The sequence below is a fragment of the Adiantum capillus-veneris genome, chromosome 3 (genome assembly GCF_014529385.1).
Source record: "Adiantum capillus-veneris isolate H3 chromosome 3, ASM1452938v2, whole genome shotgun sequence".
Classification (NCBI taxonomy): domain Eukaryota; kingdom Viridiplantae; phylum Streptophyta; class Polypodiopsida; order Polypodiales; family Pteridaceae; genus Adiantum; species Adiantum capillus-veneris.
The window spans coordinates 128,937,045-128,963,989 of record NC_140933.1 but is presented as its reverse complement, the minus strand read 5'-3'; the positions used below and the strand labels follow the sequence as shown (position 1 = coordinate 128,963,989).

At 43.4% G+C, this 26,945-nt stretch overlaps 1 protein-coding gene across 2 annotated transcripts; it reads right to left on the bottom strand.

Annotated features, from left to right (window-relative positions):
* Window positions 1–1,588: 1,588 nt before the first annotated feature.
* On the bottom strand, window positions 1,589–23,847 carry LOC147461702 (uncharacterized). Of its 2 annotated transcripts, XR_015187627.1 has the most exons (10): window positions 23,634–23,847; window positions 22,834–23,004; window positions 22,591–22,664; window positions 21,845–21,904; window positions 21,494–21,757; window positions 21,339–21,401; window positions 21,155–21,223; window positions 20,986–21,071; window positions 1,943–1,988; window positions 1,589–1,854 (listed from the first exon to the last, which is right to left on the bottom strand). XR_015187627.1 is itself a non-coding variant. In XM_086509170.1 (9 exons), exons 1-9 carry the CDS (start codon window positions 23,674–23,676, stop codon window positions 1,793–1,795), a joined length of 852 nt encoding a protein of 283 aa, XP_086365296.1. In that variant the 5' UTR covers window positions 23,677–23,847; the 3' UTR covers window positions 1,589–1,792. The 2 variants fall into 2 exon arrangements, 1 of the variants encoding a protein (XP_086365296.1); XM_086509170.1 differs by lacking the exon at window positions 20,986–21,071.
* Between the last annotated feature and the right edge of the window lie 3,098 nt (window positions 23,848–26,945).

Genomic DNA, 26,945 nt, shown 5'->3' with positions numbered 1-26,945 from the left:
ATACATATTTGGGCTTCTAATAACCCAAACAAATTTTGATCATACCTTCTTAGCAAAGCTCTCCAACCAAGCCTTGTGTATGTATCACCTTGGAAAAAAGGAAAAAGATAGTTCCTAAGGAGCAAAAGCAAGAAACAACAGGAACATTCTATTGATCTTTTGTTATTGATTGCCTCTTACGCCTTGAAGGATGAAAAGTTGTTCAAGGATGGTTTTGTGCAGGCTATTTGCAAATCACCGGTTCTCCATACAAACGAGTATGGTCGGAGATATTTGGGATATAAACATGGTAAGTGGCCAAATGCCGTGTGTTGCAAGTTATGTATGATGATTGATGCAAAGCATTGTCCATAGAAAGCAAGCCTACATGGCTAGTAGTTTAGGCATTAATGCTATCAGGTTACACTAAATTGATCTTATTACAAGCATTGTCGATAGAAAGCAAGCCTAGATGGTTATTAGTTTGGGCAGTAATGCTATCAGGTGGTTGCAATGCCTCAATCTAGATTGACCCTAATATAAACCACCGTTGGGTGACTTTGCTCAAACTATCTTCCCTTCCTCTATAAACTAAACAGATTACAGAAGCTTAATTCTTGGTTGTGATGCATTTTAGATGCCATTGAACTCCATAACTTGCACACGGCATTCCAAACCCTTTAGCATGCAACGTTTTCGTGGTGTTTTTCTTCATGGTAGCTGCAGCACTAGCCCATTGACTCACATTAAGATATGTTTTTTGAAGAGCAAGCAAAGAAACAACATTGAAGCTACTTCCGAAAGTGAATGTTGCATTTTGAAACAAACTCTTAATGTCTCATGAATAGATTATAGAGTAATTTTTTATGCATGTTTAGATGAATGATCTCTTTATGTTGTGTGGTCCCCTTTGCAAGTACATCAATCCAGTGTTGGTACGTACATTCTCGGCACATAGCCCCCTAGTTTATCAAGCACATATACCCTATTGAGCTATGCCTTTACATTGTTTGAAGCAAATGCGGTTCTGCTTTTGTAAAGTGAAAGGTGAGAACTTTCTTTCACTCCTGTCTCTAGCATTTGACTGGTTTTGCTCTGTATCTTCCTGATGCAAATGCATAAGATGGAAAAGTATTAAGCTTTTTCACTGGCTGGCAAATATATTTTTACATGATGCTGAATGAGTGCCTGATTTGCAAAATTACTTGTTAGTGCAAACCTGTTGTCTCATCTCAACTATAGCTCTGGGGGCGACGTTTTTCAATATGCCAAGGACTGATTTCTTGCAATTACGAGTGTAATGGAACGATGTGTTACTGGCAAAATTCTTGCTTTCAAAAGCTGAAGTTGACCAGCTCAACATGACAAATTACACACCACGATGAATCTTTATGAAGCATCGAATGGGCACAATCAATCTAAGGATTCAGCATAAAAGTATCGTAAACCACTCATCCATGTTGATCATAAAGTCCGTATCAACAAACAGTGCTGCATTTCTTGAAAATGACCTTATTCAAGGTTGTACCAGGTTTCAGCTGAACAAGGTAGTTTACAACATCAAAAGGCACTGCATTGATGGGCATAAAAATCCCTCTGGGTCAGCATCAAAACCCAAGCTATATACTGTTAATTTGAAAACGATGAAATTAACATCTCTTGAATTAACATTAAGTAGCAACTCTCGCTTCAATAAAATCGAGAGCAGCCGACGATCTTAATCAAGTTAAGAGTAGAAACATTCTTTTGCTAGGGATAAGTGATAATTAGAGATGATGATCACTGCATTCATCCAGTTACAACCAAGGCACTTTTACTTAATACCAGCAAATGCTGGTCGGATTGAAATGAGAGGATCCCCATAACCAACCGGTTCTGCAGCCAAAATAAACCAGTAAAAAAACAGATTGATGTGAATATTAACAGGTCCATATTAACCAATGGCATAACCTTGACTGCTCACCTCCATCCTTGCACAAAATCTTCACGACTTCACCAGAATTCTCAGCCTGCATGACACAAAGGCGAAAACAGAAGCACTCAAACCCAATCACAACCTGAAATTTGTGAAATTCCCAAAATACCATCAAATTTCAAAAAAATCCCAAAGTACCCTTTTCACATTTTTCCTAATCTTCCCAAAATGCCCTTAAATTTTTCCATAATTCCCACAATACCCCTTCATAATCTCGCAAACATCTCCAAAGACTTTTTTTCCTACAACTCTTTATAAGAAGATTGGTTCTCCCTCATTAGGGTAAAGGACGGGACCCAATAGATTTATATGCTGCTGTTCCAGAAGCAGAACACCATCAACGGCGTAATGGTACGATATCGAGATTCCTATCGGTCAGGTGGGAGTCAACCCTCAAATTTTATGTGTCCTTTAACTCCCACGTGGTGGATCATGCTACAGGCACGCAATTTTGATGACGATGATTTTGGAACTGGCTGCTGCGAGAAACGAATTCTGAACCGAATGTGGCCACGATTATTTTGCAGACAGTGGACGATCTCAGCTATAGCACTCTAGCCTTGCACCAGCACACCATAGCCTCAGATCAAGGCCCAACAGGTTGGATATCCTTAACTTGGAAGAGAACATAACTAGGATTGTAGTTGGTATTGTGGGTTCTCAAGATGAAAAAGTTTATCATTTGTAGACATAATTGCCTCTATTTGTCACAAACTGATGATGTGTCGTGGCCCTGGACAAGGGGGCAGCAGAGCACACACCCACACTCTCCGGCTGGCAAAAACCCGCAGCAGTGCTGACGTGGCATTTCCGGATTTTGCGCTGCAAATCCCGCTGACAGAGCTGGACTGTACAGCAACTGTATGGAAAACGCAGGCTGAAAAATTACGCAAGCTTTTTGGGATGGCTTTTGGATAAACTGCTTTCGTTTAAGTTGATGAAGCTTTTGATTTTGAAGCTTTTGGGGCTCTGCTTTTAGCATCCGTTGTAAACTTATAAATAAGTGGGCAGGGCTCCCACTCTGCAGAGCATCTGGACTCAGAGTCTGAGAGTGAGACCCCTCCCACTCCTTGTACTTTGAGTTGCAGATTAATACAAAAAGAAATACCGAAAGGGGCGCCATTCTTTGGGGCCAATATCTCTAGGCACGGAACTCCGCCGGGCCGTGTCGAATCAATTGCGAACTGTGAACTGTTTTGAAGTGAATTTCTGTTGTGTCGCGGTAGAATCTTGACTTGGAGTGTCCAAGTTTGTTACAGTGGTATCAGAGCGCGGCCGATTTCTCTTCTATCGGGAAATCCGATCCTTTTTTTCGTGACACTTCTGGATTCAAACAGAGATCAGTCGACTTCCTCTACATCTGGGGATGCGGGAAGAGATCACGAAGAAGATTCTCACGAGGAGTATGGCCCGCCTCGGCCTACTCAAGCACAGATTGAAGAGATGGAGCGTCGACGATTGGTTAACAATGCGACAAAGATGATGATAAATCTTTTGAAGGATCCCAAATTTGCAAAAATTTTGACGCAAACATCCTTCGACGAAGTGCACTCTCAATGGCAGAAGGCCACAGAACCACCCCTCAAACCGGCACTCAAGAAACCTCTTACTCCGAGGATGTTTACAGAGCAAGAATTAGAAGAGGTGGTTGATACACGGATTACCCAACTTTTTGACACAACCAACAAAGCCAAAAAGCAAAAAAAAGGAACTGACTTCCCGAGTTATTTGGGTCGTCAATCTGCTTTTGCCTCGGCAAGAAAATAGAAGAAGCGTGTCAGATTTGAAGGAGTATCCAGTTCTTCTTCTTCTTCTTCTTCTTCTTCTTCTTCTGACAATTCTTCTAGCTCTTCTGACTCGAGCGAAGAAGATAGGAAAGGGAAAAGCGAAGCAAAAAGAAAAGCTTTGGAAAGGGCAAGAAAAAGGCAAAGAAGCCTAAGTTTCGCCCAGTTTCTGACAGTTCTACAGAGGACTTGTCTTCAGATAGTTCGGACTCCGATGATCACAGATTTTATGCAAAGAAGAAGAATTTCTATAAAGCCAACCAGTATGACTTTCTGGAGGATAAAAGCAAGAAAGTTAGAGAATTTAAAGAAGGTGGACAGTCAATTATATTTGACACTTTTTTTGGATTCCGAGATGCTTCGAGGGCTTTGGCCTTCATACAACAGTTTGATATAGCTTTCTCTGGAGGGCATTACTCAGAGCACTCCAAGATTCGGAGGGCTACCTCTTACTTCAAGGGAAATGCTCGAACATGGTGGTCCACTCTTCTATTGAAGAAGAAAGCGCCAATTAAATGGCTGAAATTTAAAAGGCTTTTATTTCTTCTTGGTTGACTCGGGAGGACAAACACGACATTCGTACTGCTTGGAACCATCTTCGGATGACCAAGAAAGATACCTTGGACGCATATTGCGAGAGATTTTGGAGCTCTTTTCTACCCGCTTCTTCATTTAAGAAGATCTCGTTTAAAGAACAGATTGAGCGGTTTACCTTGGGACTTCCTACGGAGATCCAAGATCATTGCTTAGAGCAAAAGTCAGATTCTATTCAAGAACTCATGAGTCATGCGAAACGGGGCTTTGCCATACACTCGGGCAGTTTGACTTACCCCACATATGAGATCATGACGCAGAAAATAGAACAGACTTCTAAAAATGAAAGTAGAAAGAAGAGAAGCCCCCAAGATCAGAAAGATAAGGATGCACGACCCCGGCTCACTCCTCGGGAGAGAGCCAACTACATTAAAGAGGGAAGTGTTTTGGATGCGGGGAACAAGGACATGTCACAAACTGGTGACGTGGCTGCCTAGTACATACACACACTCCCATGTGGCAATGGACCCCCAGAAAATGCAGGGTATGTTGACGTGGCACTGCCGTACAGAACATTCCGGAAATTGCGGTGCAGTTTGCGGACCAGCCGCGTGGCAGTGTACGGACGTTTGCGGCAGCAATTGTAAATACTGGCCCCCCTTTTGGTATTTCTTTTTGTATTAATCTGTGTTCAAAGTACAAGAGTGCGAGCAAGCGCTCACACTCAGACTTTGCGTCCAGATGCTCTGAGTTATGAGGCCCTGCCCATGTATTTAAAGAGTACAAGGGATGCTAAAGGCAGAGCCCCAAAAGGCTGGTAAACTCAAAAGCTTTCACTCTCAAGGCCTTATTGAGTAAAAATAAAGTTTTTTTAATAAAATTCTCTATCTCTTGTTGAGTTACGTAGCCCAAAAGCTGCCAATGCTTTTTACGTAAGACTCAGCCCTGAATTTGCGTAGCCTGAAAGCGTCCATACAGCTACTACCACGTGTCAGTAGCCCCGTGTTTTGCGCCGGATTTGCAAAAGTCGTTTGAAGTATATTAGGATACTTGTGGTAGTAGTCTGGATGCGGCCTTAATGCAAGAAGGCCAATGTCATTGCCTATGAGAGCCGATTGTTTTCAAGGTCGGAAATTGATAGTACAAATATGTGAGAAAGAGCTTTTGGCGGCTATCCATGCTCTTATTCAGTGGCGACATTACCTACTCAGAGCCGATTTTACGGTTTTCACAGATGATGGAAGTTTACGCTACTTCTTGTCACGGAAGCAGCTATCTGAAAAAGCAGATGCGGTGGGCAAACATCTTTTCATAGTTTACTTCCAGATTCTCCATGTGCAGGGACAGAAGAAATTGGTGGCAAATAGTTTGTCCCGAAAGCCGTTGATTCTGGCTATTTCTGCGATACATCATAGGAACTTCATGGATATGGTCGATCAGTACGCCACATAATAGATTTTGCAGATGTATTCAGTTGAATACAGAAAGGGGAGATAGTAGCGGACTTTTCCATTCGGGATGGCTACTTGATGAAGAAAACCATGTTGTGCGTTACACAGCCGTTGAGGGAAAAGGATCTCACCGAATGCCACTGTCCACCTTTTACAGGTCACCACGGCATTGCTACCACCTTGAAAGGGGTAGAGTGATACTTCTTTTGGCCGAGACTCAAGAAGGATGTGGACGAGTTTGTGCGCAGTTGCTTGGTATGCCAGAAGGTCAAGTTCGACAGGCATAAAGCACAGGGATTGTTGCAGCTTTTTTTACCCATACCCATTCGCCCCTAGGAAAGTATTGCAATGGATTTCATCTCCCGAGAACACACGGTGGGCACAGTTGTTTATTGCCCAGGTCTTCAGATTACATGGCATGCCTGAGACGATTGTCTTCGACAAGGCCCCACGTTCACGAGTTTGTTTTGGACGGCTAATTGTTCCACCCGCAGATTGACGCGCAATCAGAGATTGCTAATTCAGTGGTACTGGATTTGTTGAAGTCTTCTTTGTTGGATCAGAAGACTACTTGGGTTTTTACCTTCGGTGGAATATACCTACAGAAACACAATAAACTCTTTGGATGGGGAGGGTGCCATTTGAGATTTTTTTGTATTTGCTACGAAGGTTCCGCCCTTCGGTTCCGCCCTTCCTTAGCGCGAAAGATAAGATTTTTCTTTGAAGCCGACCAGTTCACAAGGGACTTAGTTCGGAAGGCTTTGCAGAAATTTCGAGAAAAGATAGAACAAGGCAGCAGATCGCCATTGTCGCGATTTGAAATTGAAGGAGAAGGATAGGGTGCTCTTACGTTTTGAGAAGGCACGCCTGAGAAAGAAGAAGGAAAAGGAGAGGCTTTTTCCAAAGCTTAGTATGAGATACTACGGACCTTTCCTGATCTCCGAAAAGAACAATGATGTCTCCTTCCGAGTGAAACTGCCTGACACTTGGAGGATTCACAATGCATTTCATGTGAGTCTCTTGAAACCTTTTAAAGGTGATGTGTCTGAAGATGGGGAGCCTGATGAGCAACCCGAAGTGGATGAAAACGAGATCCTTGTTCCTGAACAGATTTTGGCACATAAGGACAGAAAGAATAAGGGTAAAGTAAGAAGGCGGTTCTTGGTTAAATTCAAGGACTGTCCTGCATTGGATGGGAAGTGGATGGAGGAGGAGGACCTAGCAGATACTCCTCAGATTTTGAACCTGTCACAAATTGGTGACGTGGCTTGCCCACTAGACACACACACACACACGCTGGAATTGTTGACGTGGCTGCAGCCTACGGAAAAAAACTGACGTGACCTGCTGTGTACGGACAGCCCGCAAAATGCGGCGCAAAATGCGGGATTCCATATGGCTGGTGGCAGTGCTTTTGCGTGAAGCTTTTACGGCAGCCTTACCTGCTTTTTGGCTACACACGAGATACAGAGAGACCTTTGCTTTATTTTACATAAGTTGGAGAGAGAGAAAGAGCTTTGAATTTTGAAGATGCTTTAAAAATGGTAAGCCTATTTTTGGGGCAGCTTTTTTTATAGGAAGCTTTTGGGGCTTTGCTTTTGGCATCCCTTGTACTCTTTAAATAAGCAGGCAGGACCTCTCATAACTCAAGAGCATTTGGACGCAAAGTCTTGAGTGTGAGCGCCTGCCCGCACTCTTGTACTTTGAACAAGGTTAATATAAAAAGAAATACCGAAAGGGGCGCCAGTCTTTGGGGCCAATATCTCTAGGCACGGAACTCCGTCGGGCCATCAATTGTGAACTGTGAATTGTTTTGAAGTGGTTATTTGTGCTGTCGCGGTAGATTCTCGACTTGGAGTGTCCAAGTCTGTTACAGTGGTATCAGAGCACGGCCGATTTCTCTTCTACGGGAAATCCGATCCCTAATTTTTTTCCGCGGCACCTATGGCTTCAGGCAAAGATCAATCGACTCCCTCCGCATCCGGAGATGCGGGAAGGGATCACAACGAAGATTCAAGTAAGGAGTATGGCCCGCCTCGGCCTACTCAGGCGGAGCCTCAAGAGATGGAGCGTCAACGATTGATCGGCGACGCAACAAAGATGATGCTCAATTTTGCGAAGGATCCAAAATTTGCAAAATATAAGAGCAAGACTTCTTTCGAGGAGGTGCACAGGCAGTGGTAGAAGACCATAAAACCACCCCGAAAACCCACTCTCAAGAAACCTCCTACTCCCAAGAAGTATACAGAGAAGGAATTAGAAGAGGTGGTTGATGCACGAATTGCTCAGCTTTTTGACGCACAGAACAAAGCTAAAAACAAAGCACAGGCAGTGGCAGGAGACCACAAAACCACCCCGAAAACCCACTCTCAAGAAACCTCCTACTCCCAAGAAGTATACAGAGAAGAAATTAGAAGAGGTGGTTGATGCACGAATTGCTCAACTTAAAAAGCACGACAAAAAGCAGAAGAAAGGCACTGACTTTCCGGGTTATTTGAGTCGTTAGTCGACATTTGAAAAGGCAAGAAAGCAGAAGAAGAGTGTTCGATTTGAAGGAGTACCCAGTTCTTCTTCTTCTTCTTCTGTCAGTTCTTCTAGCTCATCTGACTCGAAGAAGACAAAAAAGGCAAAAAGCGAAGCAAGAAGCAACGCTTCGGAAAGGGCAAGAAAAAGACTCAGAGTTTACGCTACTTCTTGTCACAGAAGCAGCTATCGGAAAAGCAGATGCGGTGGGTGAACATCTTGTCACAGTTTCACTTCCAGATTGTCCATGTTCAGGGACAGAAGAATTTGGTAGCAGATGCTTTGTCTCGGAAGCCGTTGGTTCTAGCTATTTCCGCGATACATCATAGGAGCTTCAAGGGTATGGTCGACCAGTATGCCACAGATCCGGATTTTGCAAACGTTTTCACACGGATACGGGATGGGGAGACAGTAGTGGAATATTCCATTTGGAATGGCTACTTGATTAGGAAAACCATGTTGTGCGTTACACAACCGTTGAGGGAAAAGGTTATGACTGAATGCCACTATCCGCCTTTTACAGGTCACTGTGGCATTGCTACCACCATGAAAGGGGTAGAGGGATACTTCTTTTGGCCGAGACTCGAGAAGAATGTGGACGAGTTTGTGCGCAGGTGATTGGTATGCCAGAAGGTCAAGTTTGACACGCATAAAGCATAGGGATTGTTACAGCCTTTGCCCATACCCTCCCGCCCCTGGGAAAGTATTGCAATGGATTTCATTTTTTATCTCCCGAGAACACAAAGTGGTCACGATGGTATCTGGACTGTTATTGACAGATTTAGCAAGCAAGCTGGATCACTTAGCGAGACTGTTTGTGGCCCAGATTTTCAGATTACATGGCATGCCTGAGACGATTGTCTCCGACAGGGACCCCAGATTTATGAGTTTGTTTTCGAAGGCAATTTGGAGAACATTGGCACGCGGTTGCAGTTCTCGTCATCTTTCTACCCGCAGACTGACGGGCAATCTGAGATTGCTGATTTAGTGGTTTTAGATTTATTGAAGTCTTATATCTCGGAACAGAAGACTCAATGGGAAAAGTATCTACCTTTGGTGGAATTTGCCTACAACAACACGATACACTCTTCGACGGGGAAGGCACCATTTGAGATTATTGAAGGTGCTATGAAGGTTCCACCCTTCCTAAACACGAAAGATAAGATTTTTGAAGTTGATGAGTATACGCGCAACTTAGTCACTGCTTTTGCCAAGGTCCGCGAGGCTTTGTAGAAATCTCACGAAAGACAGAAAAAGGCAGTGGATCGCCATCGTCGCGATTTAAAATTGAAGGAGGATGATTGGATGCTCTTACGTTTTGGGAAGGCATGCCTGAGAAAGAAAAAGGGAAAGGAGAGGCTTTTTCCAAAGCTTAGTATGCGATACTACAGACCTTTCCTGTCACCAGCATGTGACTACTATCTATCCTTTTTGTTGATTTCTTTCTTATTATTTATTTATTTCACTTTTTGGAAACACCCCTCGAGAAATCTAACTGCCCTGCATTGCATAGCTAGTGTGGAACTGTTCAAAGGGAGTCCAGGCTTGAGGGCAAGAGAGCACTAAGGTTGGACAAGGACTATGGTTAGCCAAAGTGGGGTCATTGACTAGCCAAAGTGGAATCCTTTGCTACAGAGGCTACATTTCAGTTCTTGGTGTGGCTGCAGTGTACAAAGAGGGTCAGATGACCTAGAAAGATACAATGGCAACGTCTCCTAAAATTTAGGGAACTGCTATTTTGGGACCTGAAAATGTGTTCGCGTCATTACCATCGGAATGACAAGGGGAACATTTTATTACTCTACCGTGAAGTCAACTGGGCAACCGGTCCGGAGATTTTCAGGCGTCAACCCCAAAACGGGAAATAGCCTGTAAATGTGCCAAGTGGCACATTTTTGTGCACTTTCCTCATGCAGGAAGAAGTGGCGCTGATTTTAGGAGAAGGGAGGCTCATTTTCGGTTTCTGTCACAGGTTGAGAGCTATGGAGTGCTTCCTTTCCCTCTTATGTACAGTGCGATGCCAGGAGTGATGCCCTGCACGCTACGCACTGCTCTCTCTCTCCCCTATGGCAGTATGTTATGCCCCTCTAGTGGGCTTTTCAATTGACCAATGTACAGTTGTGTGGGTTCATGCGCGATTGCCGAGGCAAGAGCCTCTTGCACAGGTACTGGAGTAGCTAGCAGCTAATCCCCCACACGTACATGTGATTCGGAGAGGTTTCAAGTGCGAAATCTCGTCCGATTCAAAGGGCAAGTAACCCTACAGGTGCGGGAGCTCGAGGACTTGCTACGGATGCGACCAGCACGCAAAACGGAGCCCGAAACAGCCTGCTGTGTATTTTTGCAGGTTTAGGGTTTTGGCCCTAAACGGACCCTAATACCCCCAAGAGGTTCGGGGACGCGAGGGGACCGCTGTACAGGTGATCTGGCACATTTTCAGGGCAGAAAACAGAGAATTCAGCATGCTGCAGATTCTCGCCAGGTTTTGCAAAGTGTCTGTATGTGTCGGGAAAGTCATCCAATGCGTGGGGATACTGACTGTGAAGGGGCCTAGTACAGTTATGCTACCGAAATCGGGCCAGTACAGTTGAAATTCAGCCAATATTGTGCGGGGCAGCTTGTAGGGAACCACAGCTTTTATTCCCTCTTTTAAAGAATAAAGAAATACCAAAAGGGGCGCCTATTTAGGGGCCAATCTGGTGTCGGTCTACTCATACAAGTGCAGTCTAGCAACCTGTATCCCTTTCCCCTTTGTTGTGTCTTGAAAGTACAGGTAAAGTGGGCGACAAATTAAATGGGTGAAAGCAAATAAGGATTAAGTCTAAGGTCTACCGCCCTTTTTGGATCCTACAGGCCGGTTTCATTTCCAGATCTCTGAAAAGATCAATGATGTCTCCTTCAGACTAAAACTGCCCAACACTTGGAGGATTCACAATGCATTTCATCTGAGTCTCTTGAAACCTTTCAAAGGTGATGTGCCTGAAGATGGGGAGGTCGATGAGCAACCAGAAGTAGAAGAAAACAAGGAGATCCTTGTTCCTAAACAGATTTTGGCACATAAGGACAGAAAGAATAAGGGTAAAGTAAGAAGGCAGTTCTTGGTTAAATTCAAGAACTATCCTGCATCGGATGCAAAGTGGATGGAGGAGGAGGACCTAGCAGATACTCCTCAGATTGTGAAACTTTACCTTGAAGCCTTTGGTTTAGCATAGTCTATTCCAAATGGAACCCAAAATTCAGCTTGGCCGCAGATATGGTGCAGTGGGATGCACAAGAGGGGAGTTACTCCGCTCCTTTGTCAACAGATGCCTTGATTTTTAGAATACTAGAGTCACTGATGTCTCTTCGAGCTTCAGGGATACTAAGAGCTGACAGCATTCTGTTGTATGACTTTATGAAATGGAATTTCGGAATCTGAACCTGATTTGTTCTTGACTTGCTTTTAAGTGCAGGAACTGATAGTCAAAATGACTGCAACATTTTGGTTTGAATGATCTCGAATAGACATGGTTGCAATAGGGGTTACTCAATCGAGCATCGATGAGGTCCTGAGTGGATCTAGATGCGATTGCTAACTGCATTGCCGATGAATCATGGTCTAAGATCCGAATGAATGTTGAATGTGATTGGTCATGTGATGTCCTGTGATGTGACTGTCGATTGGTACATGTGCTAGATGTGTGTTCCAAGTGCGTCAGTACTAACAGTCAGTGTCTGCTAAGGCAGTTTATGGCTTCTGTCTGTTTTGCAGGCGTAATCGAGGGCAATTACAATGCTTTCAAGAGGGGGGTATGCCACAAATTGGTGACGTGGCTGCCCACTACACACACACACACACTGGAATTGCTGGCGTGGCTGCAGCCTACAGAAAAAACTGACGTGGCCTGCTGTTTACGGACAACCCGCAAAATGCGACGCAGAACGCGAGATTCCATACGGCTGGTGGCAGTGCTTTTGCATGGAGCTTTTACAAATTACAGCAGCCTCACCTACTTTTTGGCTACGCACGAGATAGAGAGAGACCTTTGCTTTACTTTACGTAAGCTGGAGAGAGAGAAAGAGCTTTGAATTTTAAAGATGCTTTAAAAATTGTAAGCCTATTTTTGGGGCAACTTTTTATGGGAAGCTTTTGGGGCTCTGCTTTTGGTATCCCTTGTACTCTTTAAATAAGCAGGCAGAACCTCTCATAACTCAAAGCATCTCGACGCAGAGTCTGAGTGTGAGCGCCTGCCCGCACTCTTGTCCTTTGAGCACAGATTAATACAAAAAGAAATACCGAAAGGGGCGCCAATCTTTGAGGCAAATATATCTCTAGGTACGAACCTCCGTCGGGCCAGTGTCGAATCAATTGTGAACTGTGAATTGTTTTGAAGTGGTTATTTGTGCTGTTGCGGTAGATTCTCGACTTGGAGTGTCCAAGTCTGTTTACAGAACCTTTACCTTGAAGCTTTTGGTTTAGCATAGTCTACTCCAAATGGAACCCGGAATTCAGCTTGGCCGGAGGTGCCGTACCTATCCATGTGTACACATACTGGCATGGACAAGCCGGGGAATGCAACCTGCTAAAAGTAGGCACCGAAAATTTTGCGCAACATGCTGACGTGGCACTGCCGTACGGAATCTCGCAATTTACGACGGATTTTTAGGGCTGCTGACGTGGCACTTTTTGCGGTAGCTTTTACAGCTTTTTAGGCTACGCAATTGCAAAGAGAGTGTCAGAGAGTGATGAATGGCTGCCCGAAACCCTAATTCTGCTAAAACCCTAACCCTAAAATCAAAAACCCTAATTATGTTGAAACCCTAACCCTAAAATCAAAAACCCTAATTCTGTCCGAAACCCTAATTCTGCTGAAACCCTGATTTCCTGACATGGCGGATTGACACGTGGCCTGACGTATGGACACCAGCGCGATTTACGGAAAGCTGGGTAGATTTTTGGCATTGCTTTTGCTCTTGCATGGGATGTTTTTGATTTCAGCTTTTGGCATTGCTTTTCCACGCAACGGGAAAAGAGAGAAAGCCTCTTTGCTTTATTTCATTTAAGCAAAAGAGAGAGAGAGAGAGAGAGAGAGAGAGAGAGAGAGAGAGAGAGAGAGAGAGAGAGAGAGAGAGAGAAGAAAAGCCTCTTTGCTTTATTAAAAAAAAGAGAGAGAAAGAACTTTTGCTTTATTTGTCAAAGCTTTTACTTAAGCTTTTGATTTTCAGCTTTTGGGGCTCTGCTTTTGGCAACCCTTGTACTCTTTAAATAAGTGGGTAGGTCACTCACAACTCAGAGCATCTGGACGTAGAGTCTGAATGTGAGCGCTTGCCCGTACTCTTGTACTTTGAACTAGATTAATACAAAAAGAAATACCGAAAGGGGCGCCAGTCTTTGGGGCCAATATCTCTAGGCACAGAACTCCGCCGGGCCAGTGTCGAATAAATTGTGAACTGTGAACTGTTTTGAAGTGGTTATTTGGTGCTGTCGTGGTAGATTCTTGACTTGGAGTGTCCAAGTCTGTTACAGCGGTATCAGAGCACGGTCGATTTCTCTTCTACAGGAAATCCGATCCCAAATTTTTTTTCCGCGGCACCTATGGCTTTAGGCAAAGACCAATCGACTCCTCTGCATCCGGACATGCGGGAAGGGATCACAACGAAGATTCCAGTAAGGAGTATGGCCCGCCTCGGCCTACTCAGGCGGAGCGTCGAGAGATGGAGCGTCGTCAACTGATCGGCGATGCAGCAAAGATGATGTTCAATTTTGCGAAGGACCCAAAATTTGCGAAATATATGAGCGAGACTTCTTTCCAGGAGGTACATGCGCAGTGGCAGAAAACCACAACACCACCCCCAAAACCTGCTCTCAAGAAACCTTCTGCTCACAAGAAATATACAGAGAAGGAATTAGAAGAGGTGGTCGATGCACGAATTGCTCAGCTTTTTGACACGCAAAACAAAGCTAAAAAGCAAGGCAAAAAGCAGAAGAAAGGCGCTGACTTCCCAGGTTATTTGGGACGTCAGTCGACATTTGAAAAGGCAAAGAAACAGAAGAAGCATGTTCGGTTTGAAGAAGTACCCAGTTCTTCTTCTTCTTCTTCTTCGAGTTCTTCTAGCCCCTCTGACTCGAGCGAAGAAGACCGAAAAGGCAAAAAGCGAAGCAAAAAGCAACGCTTCGGAAAGGGCAAGAAAAAGACAAAGAAGTCTAAATCTGGCCCCGTGAGTGACAATTCTACAGAGGACTCGTCTACAGACAGTTCAAACTCTGATGACAGCAACTTTTATGCAAAGAAGAAGAATTTTTACAAAGCCAACCAATATGACTTTCTGGAAGACAAAAGCAAGAAAGTGCGAGAGTTTAAGGAAGGTGGACAGTCAATTAAATTTGACACGTTTTCGGGATATAGAGATGCTTCGAAGGCTTTGTCTTTTGTACAGCAGTTTGACATCGCTTCGCGGGAGGACGTTACTCAGAGCACTCTAAGATTCGGAGAGCTGACTCCTACTTTAAGGGGAATGCTCGAACTTGGTGGTCCACGCTTCTATTAAGCAAGACTGCACCAATTAAATGGCTGAAATTTAAGAGGCTTGTTATTTCTTCTTGGTTGACTCGAGAGTATGAACGTGATATACGAACTGCTTGAAACCATCTTCGGATGACCAAGAAAGATACAGTGGACGCTTATTGCGAGAGATTCTGGAGCTCTTTTCTACCCACCTTTTCATTTAAGAAGATCTCGTTCAAGGAACAGATTGAGCGGTTTACCTTGGGTCTACCTACAGAGATCCGAGATCACTGCTTTGAACAGAAGTCAGCTTCTATTCAGGAGTTGATGAGTCATGTGAAACGGGGTTGCCATCCACTCTGGCAGTCTGACTTACCCCACCGATGAGATCATGACACAAAGAGCTGAACACACTTCGACAAATGAAAGTAAAAAGAGAAAGAGCAACCCAGAAAAGAAGGATGCACGACCCAAGCTTACTCCTCAAGAGCGGGCTCACTACATAAAGGAGGGGAAGTGCTTTGAATGTGGGGAAACTCGGCATATCTCCGCGAAATGCCCTAGTAAGGCACCGAATGAACAGGATGAAGAAAGGCCTGAAAGTTCGAGAGCAGCTGAGAGATGTGGCAGAGAAGGCAGATAAAAAGATAAAAAGCACAACTGGTACCACATCGCGTGGGGCCTGAACCGAATCAAATGAATGAAAGTACAAACTTAGCTACTTTTGGGGCAAAGTGAAAGATCAAGAAGCTCTTTTGAAGGAGCCAAAGCCAACTTCTTGAATTGGCGGCTCAATTTGGAATTACGCTCGATAGGCTGAGGCCACAGGCGGAGGTAGTTTGAGAGGGCACCCGGATGGGATGTTGCCATTACATCGAGCATTGGCAAACTTCGTTGCAATGACATGGGTGTTTAGAGCACGCAGAGTTTTACGTAATTACCTTGGAAGGTTGTGACGTTCTACTCGAAATCCCTTGGTACCATAAGAACAACGCCGTGGTTGACTACCGAGTCAAGAATGCGACTTTGACAAATGAAAGGCTCAGAGATTGTATTTGATGAACTTCAGTTTCTTTAGTCACTTTTTTTTGGGAGAGAATTGAACGATGGATGAAGGTCGAATATGTTTGACCTGAACAAAAGAACGCCAAGATTTTCTCCACACTCATGCCGATTGCTTTTTAGAGGGCCTACCAAGCGAGTTACCACCCGCTCATCCTGAGAATTATACTGATGCCAAGAAGCACACCATCGAACCGGCCACCTTACTGTGTGAGCCGAGCCCAGAACGAAGAGATTATGAACCAAGTGAAAGACCTCTTGGAAAAGGGTCTTGTCCAGCCTAGTACTTCACCGTTTTGCTCTCTAGTGTTGTTGGTTTTGAAGAAAGACGGATCTTGGAGAATGTGCATCGATTATAGAGCTCTCAACAAAATCACCATCAAGAACAGATTTTTGATTCCTAGGATCGATGATATACTCAACAGATTACAGGGATCCTCGTGTTTTAGCTGGATTGATTTGAAGAGTGGATATCAGATCCGAATCGTGCCGGAAGACGTCTACAAGACGGCCTTTCGAACAACTTTTGAGTTATTTGAGTTTTTGGTGATGCCTTTTGGCTTAACCAATGCTCCTGCGATATTTAATCGGATGATGGACAGGATTTCTCGAGAGTGCAGGCTATTTGTTGGCACTTTCTTTGACAATATCATTGTTTTCTCCAAGAATGAGACAGAACATAGAGATCGTCTGCTTCAGGTCTTTCGGGCATTGCGAGAGCACAAGTTAGTGATTAATGCAAAGAAAAGTGAATTTTTCCTACCAGAGATACACTTTTTGGGACACATTGTCTCAACAATAGGAGTGCACATGGATCCGTCCAAGATAGAGACTATCCGTGATTGGCCCGATTTGAAGAATGTCCAAGAAGTTAGAAGCTTCTTGGGACTGTGTTCGTACTACAGTCGGTTCATTTGAAAGTTTGCACAGGTTGCTTCCCCTTTGCATATCTTGACACAGAAAGGAGTCCCTTTACCGTGGGGACCCACAGAGGTGACTACCTTTCAAACTTTGAAAGAGAAATTGACTACGGGACCAGTTTTGACTTTGTCGGACTTGCAAAAGTCGTTTGTAGTATATTGTGATACTTGTGGTCGTAGTCTTGATGCGGTCTTAATGCAAGAAGGCCAATGTCATTGCCTACGAGAGCAGATTGTTCTCAAGGCCAGAATTGACAGCACAGATTTGTGAGAAAGAGCTTTTGGCAGCTATCCATGCTCTTATTCAGTGGCGATATTACCTACTCAGAGCCGATTTTACGATTTTCACAGATGATACGAGTTTACGCTACTTCTTGTCACGGAAGCAACTATCGGAAAAAGCAGATACGGTGGGCAAACATCTTGTCACGATTTACTTCCGGATTGTCCATGTGCAAGGACAAAAGAAATTGGTGGCAAATACTTTGTCCCGAAAGCCGTTGGTTCTGGCTATTTCCACGATACATCATAGGAACTTCGAGGATATGGTTGGTCAATATGCCACAGAACAGATTTTGCAGATGTATTCAGTTGAATACAGAAAGGGGAGATAGTAGCGGATTATTCCATTCGGGATGGCTACTTGATGAAGAAAACCATGATGTGCGTTACACAGCCGTTGAAGGGAAAAGGCTCTAATCGAATGCCACTATCCGCCTTTTACGGGTCGCCGATGCATTGCTACCAAGGTGGTAAGGTACGTAAGGTACGATACGTATTCGGTACGACCTGTACGTAGTACCGAATGGATAGAGTTGTTAGGTTCGTAAAATTCGTAAGGTTTTTTTTTTTAAATGCCAAAAACCTACAATACGGTCTGTACTTAATAAAAAATTCATAAATATCACTCCAACGATGTTAGTTCACTATTCTATAAACCAAGGCAAAGCTTTCATACGAGTTCCTCATCATGCTTGCCCTCCTATATTCACCACCGCAATGACGTTCGTGTGTGCTCTACAAATGCAAGTTGTGTCGAAATGTCTACAAAACTAGGTGTTGGGATAAGGCTAAAGAAGGGCAACCAAAAATTCCTGCCACAATAGGGTTTATTTCCACAAATTACCCACAGCACTACGCCCCCCCCCCCAAAAAAAAAGAGTACAATACGAATCCGTACGATACGAACGTACCATACCGTACAGATCCGTACGTGCGTACGGATCCTGCCTTGATTGCTACCACCTTGAAAGAGGTAGAAAGATACTTTTTTTTGGCCGAGACTCAAGAAGGATGTGGACGAGTTTGTGCGCAGTTGCTTGGTATGTGCGAAGGTCAAGTTTGACAGGCATAAAGCACAGGGATTGTTACAATCTTTTATCCATACCCACCAGCCCTGGGAAAGTATTGCAATGGATTTCATCTCTCGAGAACACAGCGTGGGCACGATTGTTTATTGCCCAGGTCTTCGGATTACATGGCTTGCTTGAGACGATTGTCTCCAACAGGACCCCAGGTTCACGAGTTTGTTTTGGACAGCTATTTGGGAGAACATAGGCACGCGGTTGCAGTTCTCGGTCCACCCGCAGACCGACCGGCAATCAGAGATTGCTAATTCAGTGGTACTGGCTTTGTTGAAATCTTCTTGGTTGGATCAATAGACTACTTGGGAAAGGTTTTTACCTTTGGTGGAATATGCCTACAGAAACACGGTTGACTCTTTGATGGGGAAGATGCCATTTGAGATTTTTGAATTTGCTATGAAGGTTCTACCCTTCCTTAGCGCGAAAGATAAGATTTTTCTTTGAAGCCGACCAGTTCAAGAGAGACTTCGTCCGGAAGGCTTTGCAGAAATTTCAGGAAAGATAGAAAAAGGCAACAGATCGCCATTGTCGCGATTTGAAATTGAAGAAGAAGATGTGGGTGCTCTTACATTATGGGAAGGCACGACCGAGAAAGAAAACAAAAGGGAAAGGAGCGGCTTCTTTGTATTAACATGACATAGTGTGGACCTTTCCAGGTTTTCCAGAAAGATAAATGATATCTCCTTTGCACTGAATCTGCCAAAATACTTGGGAGGATTCACAATGTTTTTCATGTGAGTCTCTTGAAGCCTTTTGAAGGCGATGTGCCTGATGATGAACAACCCGAAATGGACGAAAACGAGCAAATACTCGTTCCAAAACAGACATTCGCACAAAAAGAAAGTAAGAAGGTAAAGCGAACTGACGGTTCTTGGTTAAATTCAAGACCTACTTCGCATTGCATGCGAAGCGAATGGAGGAGGAAGACCTAGCAGATATTCCTCGGAATGTGAATCTTTACCTTGAAACTTTTGGTTTGGCATAGTCTACTCCAAATGAAACCTAGAATTCAGCTTGGCCGGAGATCTGGTGCAGTGGGTTTGCACAAGAGGGGAGTTACTCCGCCCTTTGTCAACAGATGCCTCGATTTTTGAATACTAGAGTCACTAATATCTCTTTGAGCTTCAAGGATACTGAGAGCTGACAGTATTCTGTTGGATGACTTTATGAAATGAAATTCCGGAATATTAAATTGATTTGTTCTTGACTTGTTTTAAAGTGCAAGAACTGATACACCAAATGACTGCAGCATTTTGGTCTAATTGATCTCGAATAGACATGGTTGCAATAGGGGTTAGTCAATCGGACATCGATGAGGTCCCGACTGGATCTAGATGCGATTGCTAGCTACATTGCCGATAAATCATGGTCTAAGATCCGAATGAACGTTGAATGTCACGTGATGTCCTGTGATGTCTAGTGATGTCCTGTGATGTTGTGTGATGTGACTGTCGATTGGCACATGTGCTAGATGTGTGTTTTTCTAGTGCGTAGGTACTAACAGTCAATGTCTGCTGAGACAGTTTATGGCCTCTATCTGTTTTGCAGGCGTAATCAAGGGCGATTGCAATGCTTTCAAGAGGGGGGTATGTCACAAAGTGATGACGTGGCTGCCCGAAACCCTAATTCTGTTGAAACCCTAACCCTAAAATCAAAAACATAATTCTACCTAAAACCCTAATTTTGTTGAAACCCTAACCCTAAAATCAAAAACCCTAATTATGTCCTTAACCCTAACTCTAACCTTGATTTGTTGACGTGTCAGTCCTGATTTGCTGACGTGGTGGACTGACACGTGGCCTGCTGTACGGACACCAACGCGATTTACGGAAAGCTGGGTAGATTTTTGGCATTGCTTTTGCTTTTGCATGGGCTGTTTTTGATTTCAATTTTTGGCATTGCTTTTCCACGCAACGAGAAAAGAGAGAAAGCCTCTTTGCTTTATTTCATTTAAGCAAAAGAGAGAGAGAGAGAGAGAGAGAGAGAGAGAGAGAGAAGAAAAGCCTCTTTGCTTTATTAAAAAAAAGAGAGAGAAAGAACTTTTGCTTTATTTTTCAAAGCTTTTACTTAAGCTTTTGATTTTCAGCTTTTGGGGCTCTGCTTTTGGCAACCCTTGTACTCTTTAAATAAGTGGGTAGGCCACTCACAACTTAGAGCATCTGGACGCAAAGTCTGAGTGTGAGCGCCTGCCCGCGCTCTTGTATTGTGAACTCAGATTAATACAAAAAGAAATACCAAAAGGGGCGCTTGATTTCCACAAGAGTACATGGGTATTTTGATCATTTCCACAAAAGTACAATTTTCAAGGCTAATTTGGTAATTTTCCCTAAAATCAATTCTGTAATCAAGTTGTTGTACCGCATGTGCATCATCACATATGGCATTAATGAGTGGGTATAACTATGCCCTCAGCTCGCTTTCAATCCCCGATGCCAAGCATATAAAAACTACTGCACACTCGTGAAAACACAACATTGTGAAATATGATTGTTTGTAGAGCGAATAGTAGAAAAGGTAGGACAAGGTGTGTAGAGGCCACACCACCCCCACCTGTTTCGATTTTTTGAGCCTCAATTGTTGGGCTTGAGGTTAGGGTTAGGAGTTCTCAAAGGGAAAAGGGGTGCTTTTGATTGGGGGGAATTGTTCTCTCTCACTCCCTTTCTCATATATTTACTCAAGAATAGCACTAGGCGCTGAGTATTCTTGAGTCAGTCCACTGAAGGGTAGCAATCTAGCTAGCTTTGAGTGGGTGTAGAGATCCTCCTCTAGGAGATAGATTCCCAGGCCGTAAAAACTTTAAATCTTAAAATTGCTCAATTATCTTGATGATTGCAAGTGCATAATTTTTTAATAGACCCTAAGGGGGGGATCCCTCAACTACGCATAAACATACTACCATGAAGCATACCTTATCTATACCTCGAATAGCAAAGCTAGGAGGCTGTGTCGACAAACTTTGCTATTATTTACATGACTGAAGCTGCCGGACCAAAACTGCACAACAACGACTAACTACTCTACAAACTCGTCATTTCAAGTGACACAACTTGAATATGCCCTTAAAGTTAAATCCGTACCTCGACAGGCTGCTGTGTCCCAAGTTGTTCGACATAACAAACCACTTGACCTTCTTTCACAGTTTGCCCCTGCAACAGCAAAGATCCTATTAACAACTCTTGACTGCCATGATGCTTTTTGGGGCCCACTCAGGTGTAGAATTTCTGCAAAGATCAACTAGCAATCTGCATTATGAGAGCTTACTTCCTCACACAAGGGACGACCGCTTTTTCCCTTTACAACACGAGACTTTCGAAACAAGCCCACCTGCGAAGGAAACTCTTGAAAGCTGTTGATGAAAATCCAAAAGCCTCATAAGTAATCGGTTGAAGTAGAGTCACTCAAGTGGGACCAAAAACCTTAGGGGAGGTCACAAAGTGAAGCCCTTCATCTGCAGCAGCCTCTAAAAGCCCAAATTTTGAACCTGACTTCGGCCCAGCACTAGAAAGTAGAGCGGTAGCTGACGAGGAAGGTGATTTTGAAGCTACCACCACGGTTGACACTGCCAGTGGGGCTGACTCCACCATGGGCTTACTAGGGACAGGGGGAGCCATTGCCACAGGTAGGGCAGAACCTTTTAATTTCCCAACATCCCTCTTCACATGCAGCTTAAACTCACCCACCTGATCACAACAAAACGCCTTTGTCGCAATGAAAATCTTCAAGAGCAAATATGTCAAAAATGTTTTCATCAGGTTAGATGTATTAACCTTTAGCAACACCTCTGCTACACTTGTCTCATCGCAAACCTCCATGAGTAAAGATTGCACCTGGAAAAACACAAAAGGCTTCATGCTACACAGGAGAAAAACTCGGAGCTTCTCTTTTGTGTCAGTTTGTCATAATCAAAAGCATGTTTACACGACTTTGGCTTCCAAACTCAAGTTACAACCCTTTCCAGTATGTGTGTACGCGTTAGGTGCAACGCACATGTGCGTGCGTGCGTGCGCGCGTGTGTGTGTGTGTGTGTGAGAGAGAGAGAGAGAGAGAGAGAGAGAGACCTATCTCTTTACACAAGGATGTACAGAGCTGATTTTAATCTAAAGGTAACATGCATTCCAATCTACGTACAATTCTGTGCTCAAATGCAGAATATTACTAAACTTGAATTGCTGAGTTATGTAGATCTCAAAGTCCTTCCTTTACATCCTTTGAATGTTCACACGCCATTACCAAGATTGCCGATCCAATTAAGGCACAATTCTGTGCTTGCATCGATGGTGTAACCTAAACAGGAGTTGCAAAGCTGTGCATGTGAATTTGCTTCTATTGGAAAAGTTCTAGTGACTTCAAAGATAAGTACTATTTTTTTCCGTTTACCTGAAGAATATGATGATAAAGTTAGCATCGCATTGTACATGTTTTCTAATCATAAAGCCCTTATTCTTCTCACAAAAGATCCTGTGCACAGTCTTTTTGTAATTCCACAACCCAGCACAATAGCAAAAATGCTAACCTCAAAAGAATTGGGGGCAAGTGAGTACCCATTGTCTTTGGAAATGGATATGTCTTCCGCTTCGTCCACTCCCGCTGAAAAGTTTGAAAGGTGAGCATAAGCACTAATAAACTCCTAAAGTAGGAACACCAATAGCATTGTGAAGAGCAGAAGTCAAACAAACAAACCGTGGTAATCAAAAACAAAGAGAGGTCAAACAAACAAGCAGTGGTAATGAAAAACAAAGAGATGTACTTCACTTACTTCCAAGAGTGGAGGCTAATGCAGCACAATGAAGTTGAAAAGGTCGGGGAGGATTCAATGAGAAAGTGTGGGACGATTGCATATGCAATGACGGACTCCCAAAAATTGAGGATCTTGTATTTGTTAAATGGATGTCCCGGTAGCTTGAAGCAACCCTGGAAACTACATCACCTGCCATACAATACCAAAGTCATACATGTTTGCCCATCTGTGGATTTGTAAATTGACCTAAATAAATAAAGATTTCGTTTTTGGTGCAAGGAATGCTTTGAAAATAACTTGCAACTCATATTGCACCTCCTCATTGAGGTGTATAACTTGTCAACGTAGAATGATAATGCAGCATGTATCGGCACTGGAGAACATCGTTGCCTTTTTCTTTTGAGACATGCGTCTCATTGACGACTATTTGCCATACATCAAAATTCAAAAGCAAAACATCGACCATTGGTTGTCTAAAGTATGTATCCAAACAAAGGGAAATTGACAATGGTTTACGACTAAACTCAAAATCCTATAATCCTATGCAACATAAAAGCTCGCTTTCAGACATGTTCTCATCGGCAATACCATCTTTGACCTTCTTGAACATGCATCCATGAAGCTCCATACCTCTTATTGTATCTTCATGCACTCATATCACCTACATTATATGTGATCTTGGCCTTAAGTACTCTGTATAGAGAGTTATTAAAGCCAAGATTACCTAAAATGCAAGAGATAATATGTGCATGAATATACAATGAGAGAGATATGAGATTTCATAAATGCATTTGGATGCAATGATGCAAGCAGATAACCTGGGACGGAGAAAGGTAAGAAAGCTGGACACAAGGACTCCATAGCCAACAGGCTCTCTGATCTGCTCTGCTTCGCTGCGAAGATAGAGCTATGGAGGCTCTGTGTAAGCTCCTCGCATTTAAATTGCCTCCGCGGCTTGAGTTAGTGGAAGAAAGACATCGGTAATGTCGAGTTTGGACAAGCTTGAGCCGTCTCTTACTCCCACCTAATCCCTCCTAGAGACTCCTACTCCTAATAAGGTTTTGTCTAACATCTTATTGAGAATGTTGTCCTGCGCTGGTTTTCACGGATTACAACTTGGAGTGAATTACAATGGTTATTGTTGTCAAAATTTGTGGAAAAATATTGCAACTCAAATTACCAGGTGGTTGTTCTAGTGATGCAGATTGGACGGTTGTTCTAGTGATGCAAAAACGGGCAAAAGCTCTTGCAGTTTCCCATGGGCCGGTGAGCTTCAACTCTTAGCATGATCAACTCGTACTTCTCGCTCCTATTATAAGAACAAGGAACCTACGGAGCATGGCTCTAAGATGGTGACACAAGGGAGACCTATTTGTATAAATGGGGTTTGGATAGGAGGAGTGTCAATATTATCCTACTCTAGTCCACTCAGTGGTATCGAAGCAAAGAGGGAGAAAGCTATGGCTTTTTGCATGAGCATGCAAGCAGTAGTCTCTCTCTCTCTCTCTCTCTCTCTCTCTCTCTCTCTCTCTCTCTCTCTCTCTCTCTCTCTCTCTCACACACACACACACCAGGGTTCTCATACGTGCTGCTACAGCTCCTTGTTGGACGCAAGGCAACGCCATGTGGGGGGTTACACTCTAGCCTCTGCGCTCAAGCTAGCGCATCTGCTCGCCCAGCTTGTACCATCTCCAAGGCCTTGCCAACCCAGTCCACCCGATTTAGCCAGTTCGAGCCCATTTCACACAATCGGCTCACCCCACCTGTCCCACGGTCCACGGTTGAAAATTGCAACTCTTCCCACCCTTCCTTTGAGACTTACCCTGCACCTACATGGTAAAAAAATTGTAGTTCTTCCTAATGATCGGCAAGTTGCATAACAAGCCCTCCCTCATAGAAGGGCGTTTGAAAAATAACCCTACACGAAGAAGGGTATGCTTGGTAGAAGCCCTTCAAGGATCAATTTTCAAATTATGTCAAAAATATACATAAACGGTGATTTATTGTCTTGTGGATGACTACCATGTGTGAGATAGTATAAAAGAAACAGCTCCATACATATTTTAACAAAAATGCTTATAATTGAAGTATAAGGAGAAGCCTACTTTGAATTAAAAGTTGTAACATCTTATACTACTACTACTGGCTCGCTGCATATTTTATTCAATCTTATCAGAGATTCCTTCCATCACCGATCAATTATCTCTTACCCTTACAAAAGGAGAAACACGGATTCGAACTCATACGTTGCCAGACTTAAATAATCCCACGAGATCTTTCGTAACTATTCCAACAAGCGTGTGGAGCTGCTATCATCGCGAAGCCGTGCATACTAAAAAATAGACTATCTCCTCGTATATCCCCCCCCCCCTTCCCCCTCTCCCGGATCGTGTGTCTCACGTTGCAGCTCTCAATGGTTGTCGCAGTCCACCGTTGCTTCTGCCATGTGCCATTGTCCCTACTATCCACGAGCATGAACTTTGCTGCCTTTATCTTTCCACCAAGGGTATCTCCCACTTATTCTTTGATTTTTCCATTTTCTCCCAGTTGGTACCCCCTACTGCTATAGCCATCATAATAAAAAGAAGCACATTTTTACTTTATCCCATCTCAACCTAGACCTTGTACCATTCCCAATTTACAATAAATTTATTACAATTAGGCAACATGGAGCTAGACTTGACGTGAAACACTCATAGAGGTTATTGGAGACACTGAGATGCAAAAATCAGTATTTAAAGGAGAATTGATATTTTTCACATAGCAACTAAGTGATCTGCATAGAGTTCCAACTTCCAAATGAAAAAAGAGAGACTACTGTCACAATTGAGGGAGATTGCATGTGATCTTTAAGACTAGTATATGATCAGAGATTATCACATGATGTGCATCACCATCAATGCTTGAGAGCCAAAACTTGAGAATGCACCAGCTCTTACACTTTTGAATGTCAATTTTCTATTGGACCCAAAGATAGACAATCTTCGAACTTGAGTTTAAGTTTTTACAAAATGATGCCAAAGTTTAGTAGTGTGTTTGTATCTTTCCAAATGCATGTTTTCAAGATGCCCCTTTGTTTCGTTTTCTTGGTTAAACGTTCCTCTTGCTATCTATAAGTTTTAATGCATGGATTGAGCTGAGGTTATTTAAAATATAGAATATGTGTGGTGACCATAGTAAGGATGACTAAAGCACCTTTCAACATGCCCAAAATATAAACTTGTGTTGGGATCTACCATAGTTGTGGTATAAAGCTATTGGCTCAAAAAATAGTATTTAAATTTCAAGCTTGCCACAAAGAGAGGCACTCTCCCACCGATTAGAAAAATGTGATGTGCATGCATGTTTTAGTGCCAAATATGGGTTAGTCTTGAACACTTACAGGTAGCCCTTGATCGGGTGATGGAGAAAAATAGAGAACTCAAAGAACATCTCAATAAATTGGAAGCACACTTCGATTCAATGGTTGACCTTGAACCGACAAGGTAAAGGAACTCAAAACAAAATTCACCCAAGCTCACACAGTGGCACTCGCCAATGTGAGAACGTGCATGACAAAGGAGCTCAAAGAACGACAGCTCTAAGAAGAGAATTTCGTCAAGGTTTGCATTGGAGGGTTACCTCAAGCTTGGGACATGTACAAGGAAGACTTCACCGAGCTCATTAACTTCCTCAACAAAAACCTCAAACCCATTCATGTCGACCATGACAAGATAAAAGCTCTCACCTCCAAGGGCAACAACAAGCACATGCCAAGCGGACACGCCATTCTCCAATTTGGGAACAATGAGGGGCGTTTGCAGCTTCTCCAACAATCACGCCTTCTCAAAGATTCTGAGCTCTGAATCGCAAAGGAACTCACCCCACTACAACTTAAATGTAAAGGTGAGGATCTCAAGATAATCTGGGGGGGGGGGGGGGGGGGGGGTTTGCACTATTGAGAATTCCCCTATATAATGTGCATTCAAGAGGTGTTTAAAATCCCTTTTTTAATTATTAAAATAACCCCTTTTTTTAGGATTTTTTCCTGAAATGAAATATTAAAGACCTTTTTGTTGATGTATCTCTTTTAATTTTCCTAAAATATTTGCATTAGGAAACCCCTCTTGTTGAGAACTCATGCGGTACAT

Excerpts from the sequence above, each read along its gene's own strand:
- LOC147461702 (XM_086509170.1), bottom strand. The coding sequence starts at position 23,676 with ATGGAGTCCTTGTGTCCAGCTTTCTTACCTTTCTCCGTCCCAG. Across the intron at positions 21,402-21,493 it reads ACTTTGTGACCTCCCCTAAG|GTGGGCTTGTTTCGAAAGTC; the intron begins GTTTTTGGTCCC and ends TTTCCTTCGCAG. Across the intron at positions 1,855-1,942 it reads GATTTTGTGCAAGGATGGAG|AACCGGTTGGTTATGGGGAT; the intron begins GTGAGCAGTCAA and ends TTTTGGCTGCAG.